General features: G+C 48.3%; 1 protein-coding gene across 1 annotated transcript; it reads right to left on the bottom strand.

Moving 5' to 3' along the window:
• On the bottom strand, positions 1-12,582 carry CCNT1 (cyclin T1). Its single transcript, XM_026659587.2, has 9 exons — positions 12,440-12,582; positions 12,078-12,159; positions 11,274-11,402; positions 10,300-10,360; positions 8,320-8,382; positions 7,761-7,806; positions 4,042-4,205; positions 3,631-3,701; positions 1-1,597 (listed from the first exon to the last, which is right to left on the bottom strand). The coding sequence occupies exons 1-9, from the start codon at positions 12,457-12,459 to the stop codon at positions 200-202; spliced, it is 2,034 nt and encodes a 677-aa protein (XP_026515372.1). The 5' UTR covers positions 12,460-12,582; the 3' UTR covers positions 1-199.
• Positions 12,583-12,588: the final 6 nt, after the last annotated feature.

Genomic DNA, 12,588 nt, shown 5'->3' with positions numbered 1-12,588 from the left:
GGAAGGACATTTCTTATCCTTTCACAGCTTGGAGGACTCCGAACTCTAAGACCAATAATAAAAATAATAAAATAATAATAATAATAATAATAATAAAATAGTTTTGTGAGGCAGTGGGGTCAGACCACCCTGCCCCTCCCCTGCAGGGGGCGGCCCAGATTCCAGGCATGTCTATACAAACTCAGTAGTAAAAAGGACTTTACTTGGGCAAAGGAGGGAGGGGGGGAGGGGGTTCTGAGGGCAGTGGGGGCGGTCGGGGCTTGTCCGTGTTGGCAGCTCTGGAGCTCCCAGGGGCCCTTGGATTCAAGTACTCGCCATACGAGTGGGCGAAGTCGAAAGCCGGGGGCTGGGTGGGCTGCATACCCTGGGCACTCAGCAGCGAGTGCAGCATGTTGACTGTATCCTGGTAGTCAATGGCCTGGTTTGTGTTGTGCCCGTTCGCCCCAGTGGGGCCTTTGTCCGATTTCCCGTGGGTCCCCCTGGCTTTGCCAGCCTGGGGGAAGGGGAGGCCGGCTGCATCCAAGCTGTGCCCAGGGAGCTGGGTAGCCCCAGGGAGGTGGGCAAAGGAAAAGGGCATGCCAGCAGCTTTGGAGCTCTTACTGATTTTCGGCTGGTGCTCGTGTGCAGCAGCCGACGCCTCTTCCAGGAGAGGCCTCTTCCGAGAGGACCCCGACAAGCTGAAGCTTTTATGGGCCAGGGTGCTCTGCTGGCTGCTGTGTTTAGAGTCTCCTGGTCGCTTGCCCCCAGCGCCGCTGGCCCCAGCTGCGGGCTGCGCATGCAAGTGTTTGTGCAAGTGATGGTTGTGATGGTGGTGGTTGGACAAGTGGGCCTTGTGTTTCTCCTTGTGCTCCCGGCTCTTCCCGCTGCTCTCGTCTGAGGAGCTGTGCCGATCCGAGGCAGTCGGCACCTTGATGCGCATTTTGATCTCCTCTGGTTTGGAGGAGAGTTGTCTGTCCCCTCCTCCCCCTGCCACAGGGATCCTCAGCTTCAGGGCGGAGGCCTTGTCGCTCTTTTCCAAAGGAGGGCGCTCTGCGCTTTCGGAGCTGCTGGTGGGAATCTTCAGGACGACTGGGGAGGGGTTGTTCTCCTGCTGGACTTCCCTCTCCCTCTGCTGCTGGACCAGGAGATTCTGTGCAGCATAGGCGTACTGAGACCGCACGTTGGCCTCCATGTTCTCCAGCTGCCGCTTCTGTGCGGCCAGCTCTTCGGCATGCTTGGCGCGGTACTCTTTCAGCGACACCTTTGCCGACGGCATGCTCTTGCTGCTCTGCTTCTGGTAAGCCGCGCCATCCTGCTCAGTGGCTGCCGAGCTTTCGTTAGTCCTGTGAACCTGACCAGCCTCTAGCTTGTGTGGAGGATGGTGGGACATCCAGTGCTCTGACTGAAACATATCCAGACTGCTCAGGTCACTGGGAGAGTCCTCTCCATCTGGGAGGAGAGGCCCGGCTCCTGCAGTCGAGGAAGTTGACATACTCATTAAGCCTGCAATGTTCATGTCGGAGTTGTTCCTGGAGATCATGCTGAGAATAGTTTGCTCTGAGAGGCACTCGTCTTCTCCTTGGTCATCTGCTTTGGATTTCTTGGCTGCTTGGGAGGCCTGCAATAAAGCAGCAAGAAAGGGCATTTGTACCTCGGTGGCTGTATGTCACCGACACAGGCCCTGTTACCCACTCAGGGAGAGGAAGGGAGCAACTGCCACAGTGCAGAGTTAGCAGCAAAACTGAGGTGCTCACGATCATGCAGCTTCCCTCGTATTGGGGCTATCACACTAGATGGTCCTGCAACAAGTTGTACATCTCTCACCTGCTCCTGACCAGCCTGGGGGAGAAAACTGTTTGCGAAACACATTTTTGCCCTAGAAGAGACCACACATTTACAAATAGAGACAGCAGCAAAAAAGGGCTCCAGAGGAGACCCCGGCAATTACAGGCCGGGAAGCCTGACTTCAGTACTGGGCACAGTGGTTGAAAAGTTTGTTCTTTACTATAGTGTCAGACACATAGATGAACATAACTTGTTGTTGAAGAGTCAACATGTGGACAAGGGGGATCCCGTAGACGTAGTGTCCTTAGATTTTCAGAAAGCCTTTGACAAGGTCCCTCCCCAAAGATTAAGTAAAGTAAGCGGTCATGGGGTTCTCGCAAGGATCGGTAACCGGTTAAAAGACAGGAAACAAAGGGTAGGAATAAATGGTCAGTTTTCAGAATGGAGAGAGGTAAATAGTGGTGTCCCCCAGGGCTCTGTACTGGGCCCAGTCCTATTTAACATTCATAAATGATCTGGAAAAAGGGGTTAAACAGTGAGGTGGCAAAATCTGCAGATGACAAAACTACTCAAGATAGTTAAGTCCAAAGCAGACTGTGAAGAGCTACAAAAGGATCTCTCAAAACTGGGTGACTGGGCAACAAAACGGCAGATGAAATTCAATGTAGATAAATTCAAAGTAACGCACATTGGAAAACATCATCCCAACTCTACATATAAAATGATGGGGTCTAAATTAGCTGTTACCACTCAAGAAAGAGATCTTGGCGCCATTGTGGATAGTTCCCTGAAAACATCCACTCAAAGTGCAGCAGCAGTCAAAAAATCTAACGATGTTGGGAATCATTAAGAAAGGGATAGATAATAAAAGACAGAAAATATCATATTGCCTCTATATAAATCCATGGTACGCCCACACCTTGAATACTGCGTGCAGATGTGGTCGCCCCATCTCAAAAAAGATATATTGGAATTGGAAAAGGTTCAGAAAAGGGCAACAAAAGTGATTAGGGGTATGGAAAGGCTGCCATATGAGGAGAGATTAATAAGACTGGGACTTTTCAGCTTGGAAAAGAGACGAATATGGGGGGCTATGATAGAGGTCTATAAAATCATGACTGGTGTGGAGAAAGTAAGTGTTATTTACTCCTTCTCATAACGCAGGAGCTAGGGGTCACCAAATGGAATCAATAGGCAGCAGGTTTAAAACAAACAAAAGGAAGAATTTTTTCACACAACGCACAGTCAACCTGTGGAACTCCTTGCCAGAGGATGTTGTGAAGGCCAAGACTATAACAGGGTTCTAAAAAGAACTAGATAAGTTCATGGAGGATAGGTCCATCAATGGCTATTAGCCAGGCTGGGCAGGGATGGTGTCCCTAGTCTCTGTTTGCCAGGGGATGGATCACTTGATGATTCCCTGTTCTGTTCATTCCCACTGGGGCCCCTGGCATTGGCCACTGTCGGCAGACAGGACACTGGGCTAGATGGACCTTTGGTCTGACCCAGTCTGGCCGTTCTTATGTTCGTGTAGCCCTTATGGCTTCAAATATACATTAAAGTAAAGATTAGAGGCCACAGAAAGTGGCAGCTCAGCCCTCCCCACTCGCTCACGGATGGGGAGGTATTACATAAGCCTCCATAAGAAACGGGTTTGTCAAGCCCTGGCTAGAAAAAAAAAAAGCTAGCTCATCAATGAGTTAATTCAAGACTAATGAAAATAGAAATGTATGATCTGTTAAACCTTAATCTTGAAGTGCCCCTCCCCTGAGCACTGTCAGAACTAGAGACAACACAGCTCAGAAGCCAGACAGGAGTCTCAGTGCCAGAGCAGTGGACAGCAGCCCCAAGAGAGGAAATTCTTACCCGCCAGTTGCGGATGCGTTTGAGCCGGTTGGGAGTTTTCTCAAGAATCTGCAGGAATTCATGAGTCAGCTCTGTAAAGGGGATACACAAAACACAGACAAGAGGGTCAGCGGGAGGATGTAGAGCAGCCACAAGCCAGCAGCCCGCTGCTCACTGACGGCTGAAGCTATTCATGATGAGATGGAGCTATTTCAGGAAGGGAAATACGGTGAAGTAGTAGCGCTGACTGTTTAAACTCATCCCACTTCATGACTTCTACTGTCTCTATTGCACCACAGAAGCTGCCACACTGAAAACCTTGGCACGATCAGAAGCCCTTGAAGTCCATGAATTGGTCAGTGGCTGTGTCTGAATGGCAGATGCCAAGATAATAAGAGTGCCTTTTTGGGGGGACCTTGCTCCAAAACTTACCGTCTAAGAGCTCCAGAGTTACAGTGCCATCAACGTATTCCCACCAGTGCTTCCCGTCCGTGGAGACTGGGATCTCCCAGTTGGACCACTTACAAGCCAGGTGGATACAGACGCAGGCCACAACGGGAGGGGTGTACTGCAGGCTGAAGGTGGTCAGGTGCAGGCTGACGTCACCAGCAGGGAGAGAGAAACAGAAAGCCATGAACTCCCAAGCCTGAATCTCAGCACACACAATCCCCCGCTGAACAGACACTGCGGAAGTGGTGGGCATGGTGGGAATGTTCCTGAAGGGAAAAGGGCAATTCCTCCCCCAATACATCCCTTGTTGTCAAGGCGTCTCTATGCACTGCCAAGTCACTTGTTATTTCCCTGTGCTGCTCAAACCAATTCATTTCCAGGCTTCTCCACAAGCTCCTCCCAACTCTGGGCTCTGGGGCCCATTGCCTATTGCAGGGGGGAAAGAAGCTAAGTTATGCTGGACTTCAGCAGTCCCCTGAGGCCCAACCTCAGAACCCAAGAGAAGCAGTGGGCAGCTTGGTTCTTGGTAGAGCCTAGGCTCGGAAGTGGGCTCTGCTCAACCTGAGGAGAGATTGAGACAGCTCCATTCCTCCTGCTGAAGCAAATTCACATGGCTGGAAAATGCTGATTCCCAAGCCAAGCAAAACTCCTGTGAAGTCAACGTGATCGGTAATGACACATGCACCATTGTGAGAGACCCAACAACCAACAGTTCAAACAACGAAGCCCACAGAGACTTCCACTCCTGCCTCCTACTCTCAAACCTTGGCTTCCTCAAACCACACAACTTCTGAATGTCGATGGAGCTGGAGGATTAACAACTGCCAACTCAGAAAGACACTGCAGGACAGGACTGGGCCTCAACGCTCCCCTTCCCCCCGACATGGCAAACAAAGCCTCAAATCCACTTCATAGGACAATTTATTATGGAGGTGCCATTCACGTCTTCCCAGTTAAGGTTGAGCTCCATTTCACAGGGATTCAACCTCTGCTTTGTATGAAAAATTGTATTCGCCACAACTTTACAGCACCCACTCTTAGAATACAAGATTAGTTTCCTGAGAATTTCCTAGATTAATCTAATTGTAGTTAGAATATAATAAAAACTGAGTCCTGTAGGAGATTTAGTATATGTTGGTCTTCTCTGTTCTGAATTATTTTCTCAGAATGGCAGGTTTCAGAGTAGCAGCCGTGTTACTCTGTATCCGCAAAAAGAACAGGAGTACTTGTGGCACCTTAGAGACTAACCAATTTATTTGAGCACAAGCTTTCGTGGGCTACAACCCACTTCTTCGGATGCACAGAATGGAACATACAGTGAGGATATATATATATATATATACACATACACACACACACAGAGAACATGAAAAGGTGGCTATTTCCCCATGTTAAGTATCCTCAGACCTTCTTGTCAAACTGTCTGAAATGGGCTATCTTGATTATCACTACAAACGTAGTTTCTCTTAATTAATTAGCCTCTTACAGTTGGTTGGGCAACTCCCACCTTTTCATGCTCTCTGTATGTGTGTATATCTCCTTACTATATGTTCCACTCTGTGCATCCAAAGAAGTGGGCTGTAGCCCACGAAAGCTTATGCTCAAATAAATTGGTTAGTCTCTGCGGTGCCACAAGTACTCCTGTTCTTCTCAGAGTGGACTCTCCAAACCTTTGTTTTACTTAAAAATAAATCTAGCGCATGGCCTACATTTGTACAAATGTCAGTCGTAAAGTAAGCTAAGTCATTCACAATCGCTGTAACTAACTGTTATGATTATTGTATAGGCCCCAAACAGGTTCAGGTAATTTAAATGAGGTCATTGTGACAGATAACTCAGCCAATCACTACTCTACTTCTACAGCCAATTGCCATACCATAAATCCACTGGTTGATGCCTCAGTGGTCTATAAGGGAGCCTGGTCTCACATCAAGAGTTTTCACTGGTCTACTACTTGGCCCAACTGTCACTGTTGCCTTGGGCATCAAAAAAACAGTGTCTAGGAAACTTGGAAAGCACCGACACTGGGACTCATGGACAGGGGTCTGCCACCCACGCCCCTCTCCTTTCACAGAAACTGGGCTCACCAAACACAAGCCTCTTAACCATTAAGTCAATTGCAAATTAAGAGCCAGATCTGCCAGTATACTAGGGTTGTTATGTGCTAATCTGGTGATGCAAAGCTGCTGTAATCAGTTTAACTAGCCAGTGGGCTCTGGCAGCTGTGCACTGCTCTGGTGTACCGGTGAACCTGCCCTTAAGAGTTAACATTTTAAAGAATGATTTATGGTGGATAGTACATAACCACAAATCACTAGAAAGACCACACTGTAGCATTTCCTTTGTGTTTCTTGTTCCGTAAGTTCATGTCTGAAATGTGTCATTTAAAAAAGAGTTCCCAGACAAAAAGCTACATTAAGATGGAGTGAAGGTTGAGAGCATGCATCAGTAATATCAGGATTAAAAAACAGTTCAGCAGATATTCTTGGAGCAATCTGCAGAGATGGGAGAGAATTACTTCCATTTAATAGGATGGCAGGACAGAGTGGGACTTGCCCAAGATGTGTGTGTGTCTCTCTCACACACACACACATACACACACACACACACACAATCAGTGGCAGAGCAGGGAATAGAAGCAGATTTTCCAACTGAGGCCTTATCTACACTAGAAACGGACTATTGGCATAGCCAGGCCACAAGTCACCCTAATAGAGATGCAGCTTATACAGTTCCCCAAATAAGCTATGCTAGTCCCCCCACCTCCAACCGACAGAGCTATGCGGGAAAGACTTTTAAGTATACGAAGCCTAAGCCCAAGTTCACCTGCTGAACCAGTCCTTTCTGATGCAGAGAGCTGCATACCTAAGGGCATGTCTCTGCCTTTGATGTTTCTCACTATATTGCTCTGCTTTTCTCCAACATCTCCTCCAGAATGAAACCTAGGTGTCTCCAGTACACATGGTTGAAGTTAAACAACTTTTCACTGAACCGGATTCCATGCATTTGCATGAAGTAATGGCTGCAAGAATTTTCATTTTTTACTCCTTTTTTTTTATAAGAGCTTCCAATTTGGGCCTCTTATTGGTACTGGAATTAATTTTTCAATCCTTATTTGAAAATCTGAAGTCACCTCAAGATCTTAAGAGAAAGAAGCCAAACTGCCTTAGTTCTTTTCTAAGTCCATCTCTTCAGGAGTAAACGTCTAGCATCAGACCACTGCATAGCACGCTGCCAAATCTCTCACTGCTTCCTCGCATTCCCCCATCTATCCGTATCCACCTGCTGTCTTGTCAACTGCAAGGCTCTCTGGGGCAGGAGGCATCGCTTGGTTCTGTTTGGACAGTGCCTAGCACCATGGGTTCCTGGTCCATGACAGGGCTCCCAGGCACTTCAGTAATGCAAATAAGCACTTAGAGTCACTTCTTCAAATACTCCCTTTAAAATCAATTTCTTCTTCTTCTTCTAACTGCCCAAACAGAAGTCTGCACTATCCAGGAGCTGTCCCCTCATCTGCTGTAGACTGCTCCATGGGACAGGGACCCTTTCTTCTGTTGCACAGCACTAAGCAATACCCCCCCCACACTCTCCCAAACTCACTAGATAATCCTCCAATGAGTCCAAATGGCATTTCCCCTCCACCCCCCACCTCCAGATAAAACCCTCTGCTAGAAACATAGGAATCAATTCAAAGTAACAACCTGTTGGTCGCCATGAAGTAGGAAGTTTGTGCCAAATCCTTGCTGGCTGGAAAAGGAAAGGAAAAAACAGGAGTTAGCTTGAACGCTTTGGCCGAGACTTCCAGGGTACTAGTCTGTTAGAAGTACAGGCTTCTACAGGGAGTGGCCACAGAAAGCACAGAACTGGATATGAAAGATCCCGCTGGTTTGATTTGTTTCAGTTCTGCCCCACAGCAACAGAAAACTTGCATTTAACAAAACCACTGTGTTGTGCTTTACAGCAACTCAAAATTATACCCGTTCCCAAACCCATTTCAGCAATTTGCCACTGCAGCATCTTTACTTCGACGTTAGCTACCCCACCACGAAACACCCTGTGGGGTATCTGTCTGGGTAATTCACAGGGACCACTGTTAATGACTGCTCCCACCTCCTGCTTATACAGCCCTTTTCAACCAAAGCATCCCATGTTATTTAAACTCTGAGCTCTCTAGAGGAACCACTTCACCCAGCACGGAAATACAGCCACCTCTGTGAGGGAAGGTAGCAAGCGTTCAACAGCACACTTTAGGTCTCTTACCTCGCACAAGCTGCGTGCACTTCACCACGTGCGTATGGGGGTGATCAATAGTGATCTCGAACCCTGAAAGAATGGCAGAGACACGTGGCCATTAGGTAACAGACATGGCACCCTCATGATTTCACATATCGCACATGCCTCCCGCTCCTGGGGAGGCAAGTCAGCTTCCCCTCGGCACTAAAAGCTCACACTTTCTGCTCAAAGGCAAGCAGGAATAAAGCAGAAGGATCAAGCTGTCCAGTCACAAAACTGGAAGGTCACTGGTTTCCAAGCAGCTAAATAGCTTATTGCTGAAGAGACGTCACTGGAAACAAAACACCTATTAGGGATTTTAACTAGGACAAAGCCTCTTGCAGCAGCTGGAAGGAAGAAAACTAGCATTTGCTCAAAGGAATGTGTGTCACCCCAAAAGCCACAAGGAAGCAGGTGTTTTCCATTCGAGGGAGCCTGTAGCATGAATGTCAGATGAGGTTAATCCTTGCTTCAGTTTTCCATTTAGTTTTGCAAGTTGTTTTTAAAATGACAGCCCACATGCTGAGCATCCACTTGTGTCTGTTTACTTCTCTCACCAGCGTATTCATGGCAGAACTGGGGTTCTAGAAGAGGCAACTAGGAGGACTGAGCACAGGACATTCTACACTTCAAATGCTGACTCCAGAGTTATCTTGCTGTGTAACTGTGGGCAAGCCACTTAACATCTCTGGCCCTCGCTTCTGCACTCCAAGATAGGGATGCTTACCCACTTCACAGGGCAGTTAGGAGTAGTGAAGTTTTGTCAAGTATTATAAAGATGTAAAGTGCTATTAACTACCTTGCAGGCTAAAGACTAGTGAGAAGGGTTTGAATAAGAACATAAGAACGGCCAGACTGGGTCAGACCAAAGGTCCATCCAGCCCAGTATCCTGTCTTCCGACAGCGGACAATCCCAGGGGCCCCAGAGAGAATGAACAGAGCAGGGAATCATCAAGTGATCCATCCCCTGTCGCCCATTCCCAGCTTCTGGCAAACAAGAGGCTAGGGATACCGTCCCTGCCCAGCCTGGCTAATAGCCATTGATGGACCTGTCCTCCAGGAACTTATCCAGTTCTTTTTTGAACCCTGTTATAGTCTTGGCCTTCACAACATCCTCTGGAAAGGAGTTCCACAGGTTGACTGTGCGTTGTGTGGAAAAAATACTTCCTTTTGTTTGTTTTAAACCTGCTGCCTATTAATTTCCTTTGGTGCCCCCTAGTTCTTGTGTTACGAGGAGTAAATAACACTTCCTTATTGACTTTCTCCACACGTGTCATGATTTTATAGACCTCTATCATAGCCCCCCTTAGTCATCTCCTGACTTAGTTGTTTCCTGAATGAATCAGTAAAGATCGTTTAAAAAAAAAAAAAGAAGATTCTCTTGGCTTTTTCTTAGTCATGGTTACTACAAACAGAAGCCTCTACCACTCAGGTGTCTAGTAGAGCCATAGAAAAGGCCAAATCTTAGAGGTAGAGGGCTACATTAAAAAAAAAAAACTCAAAAGAAAACTGATGTTACAATAGCCCATCTGAACGTGAGTAGCAAGCAACCTGATCAAAACATGAACATTCATTCTAGGCTCCCTTCGCTACCCAGAGCGGATTGTCTCCTATTCCAGCCACTGGATTAGAGTACCGCACTCTTACAATTTATAGCACTTGTACCCAGAGTAACTGGCATCCAAGCAGAACAAAACCTGTTGGGGATAGAAACAAGCCAAACTCTGCATGTTTAAGCTGTTAACAACTCAAAATAAAGAAAGTGAAACCTGAAAACACATGTATTAGAAGCAAGTCATGAACTGGTGGTGTGAAAAAAGTTTGTTGCCTGGACTCTTGCTCTCTCATTGGCCAGCTGTGCATCTGCCCTCCAGCTGTGGAGAAGACTGTAGGGTTAGACTCTCCGCTCTGCGGAACCCTCCTGGGTCTGGGATTCGAGTGGAAGCCCGTCCGCTTTGAAAAACTTACCCAGGGTCTGCAGTATAATGCTCTCTAGAATGACCAGGTCTTGAGCTTGCTGCAGGTAAGCCTGGGGTTGAGAGGACAGGCAGGTTACTCACGATGAGGCACTCTGTATAAAGCCTGCACATTTCTAACTCTCTCTCTTAGGGAGGCCAAAAAAAAATAAAAAATAAAAATCAAGGGGGAATCTTTATCCCACTCAGTACTAGAGGGAACTGGCACAGATTCCCTCCTAGAAGAGAGAAAGCAGAGTGCTGCATGGATACACTCCCCTGCTAGTGTTCATTGGACAGTGGTTGCTGCGGCTGGAGCTACACGCTTTAGTCTCTCTCTCTCCATCAGAGTTTTAAACACGAAGGGACATGTCAACGTGAGCAGTGTGGGTTAAAATTTAACCTTTTCATCTATTTTTTTCTACAAGCTTTGGCTCCTGGATAAAGCTTCCCCCTTTCAGCAGGGTTGGAGGACACTCCGTTCCAGTTATGAAGGGCTGTCATGAGAGATGGGGAAAATGGAAACATTTTTGACAATCCCACCATTAGGTGGGTGGAGAGAGGTTGAACTGCACACACCATTTTCTGCTTTGCTACAAGTGCTATTTAACCCTGGCAGACATGTCCACTCCCTACTCAGAAGCCTCTAATACAGACACGATTACATGGCACATCTGATTCTTTCGTTCACACCCGCATAGCGGAGGGAAACAGGAGAGATCACAGAACAGGAGAGACAAGTCATCTGCTCTGAAGAAGCCTGAAAACTGTGCTGTACAATAGTGGTTGATTTGAAAGCTACATTCTGCAATGTAACCACTCATTTACAGAACAGATGGTTATGTACTGGAGTTAATGAGATGCTTTAGCCCCACAAGTTACTTATGTTACCAGGATTCTACATTTCAGGATGCAGTACCCTTTGAGAATGTTCTCATCCCTCCCTCTCGAGCATGGAAATCATTCTGCTGGTGTCTGGCCACTTACCTCACTTCTAGTGTCTGGAAGGGTGTCCTGAGGATGCAGGCATGCATGCGCTACCTTGATTACATGCTCCAGCTTCCGAGGCTGTTCCTCCACCTTGGCTGCCAAGAACAGGGCTGCTGGTGCTACAGACTTCATGGAGGGAGAAAAACAAAAGTGGTCTCCAGGTTCAAGTATTCACAAGCCTGTAATGTTAGCGTCCTGATGGGGTCTGCTGCTATGAGACGGAGCAATCTTAGAGCTCCAAAACCATTGTATTTACTGATTTCCTCCAGGGCGCAAATACAGAGACAAGGAGGAGATACAGATTTGAGAGGATACTCTTCCTGTATCCCATTTAGATGTCTGTAGTAGGAAAACCTTATGGTGTTTTTTTTTTTAAAGCATCAGTAAAAGTTCAGGATTAAAGCTACAAAAAGTCAATTTCTAAGACTGACTAGAGAGAACATTCACATAACAAGATCTTTTAAAGATCCAAAGACTGTCAGCTGTGACAAAAGTATAACTACTGCACTGTCCATTACATTACAGCTTTTGCCCAAAGAGATCAGCCAAAGCTCACAACCTCCCCTCCCAGGTAGGTCAGTGTTACTTCTATTTTACAGATAAGTAAATGGCGGTACAAAGAAGTGAGGCGCTCAGGGCCACACAGCGGAGAAAAAGAGCAGAACGAGAACGCAGATCTCCTGACGCCCATTCTTGTGCCTTGGCCACAGCTTCCCCAACCTATTGAGGGGGCCACGCGGACACTGCCCATCCGGTCACGGCTTTCAGACAAGGGCGGGCGACAGCCCGAGCGAGACTTACATTGCGGTGGAACTGGGTGAAGGCCTGGACCATGTAGAACCGGTGCATGTACACGATGGCGGTGTTGATGGTCAGCTGAGAGCTGAAGGCGAACGGTTAAGGGAAAGCAGCCCCGAAGCTGGACGTGTCCCGCCGGGCCGGGCCGGGGTTGGGTCACGGACACACATGGCCTGACTCGTGCAGACTGTCACCGCCCGGCGGGAAGGAGCCCGAGTGTAACGACCGGTGGGAGGGGGAGGGGGAGGGGGGCGCATACACCAGGGACCGCCGGGACTCGCCCCGTCCGCCCGCCGCCCTCGCCCGGCCCGGCCCCGCTACGCGAGCCCCAGGCCTCGCGGCCTAGCCCGGCCCGGCGCGGATACACGTTGAGGCGCTGGCCCATGTCCTGGAGCAGGTTGGCCGCCTGCTGCCGGTTCGAGAGCTCCTTGTCCGGGTCGAGCCCGGCGCGCCGGGACGGGCTGCGCTCCAGCTGCTCCCGGCTGAAGTACCAGCGCTTCCCCGCGCCGCCGCC

The sequence above is a fragment of the Terrapene carolina genome, unplaced genomic scaffold, assembly GCF_002925995.2.
Source record: "Terrapene carolina triunguis isolate 2854851 unplaced genomic scaffold, T_m_triunguis-2.0 Scaffold641, whole genome shotgun sequence".
In the NCBI taxonomy this organism is placed as follows: Eukaryota; Metazoa; Chordata; order Testudines; family Emydidae; genus Terrapene; species Terrapene triunguis.
The sequence above is the reverse complement of the archived record's forward strand: the minus strand, read 5'-3'. Positions and strand labels throughout refer to the sequence as shown.

Coding starts and splice junctions, on each gene's coding strand:
- CCNT1 (XM_026659587.2), bottom strand. CDS start 12,459: ATGGGCCAGCGCCTCAACGT. Junction 7,807..8,319: donor GTGCACGCAGCTTGTGCGAG/GTAAGAGACCTA, acceptor TTCCTTTTCCAG/CCAGCAAGGATTTGGCACAA. Junction 3,702..4,041: donor AACTCTGGAGCTCTTAGACG/GTAAGTTTTGGA, acceptor TCCCCTTTACAG/AGCTGACTCATGAATTCCTG.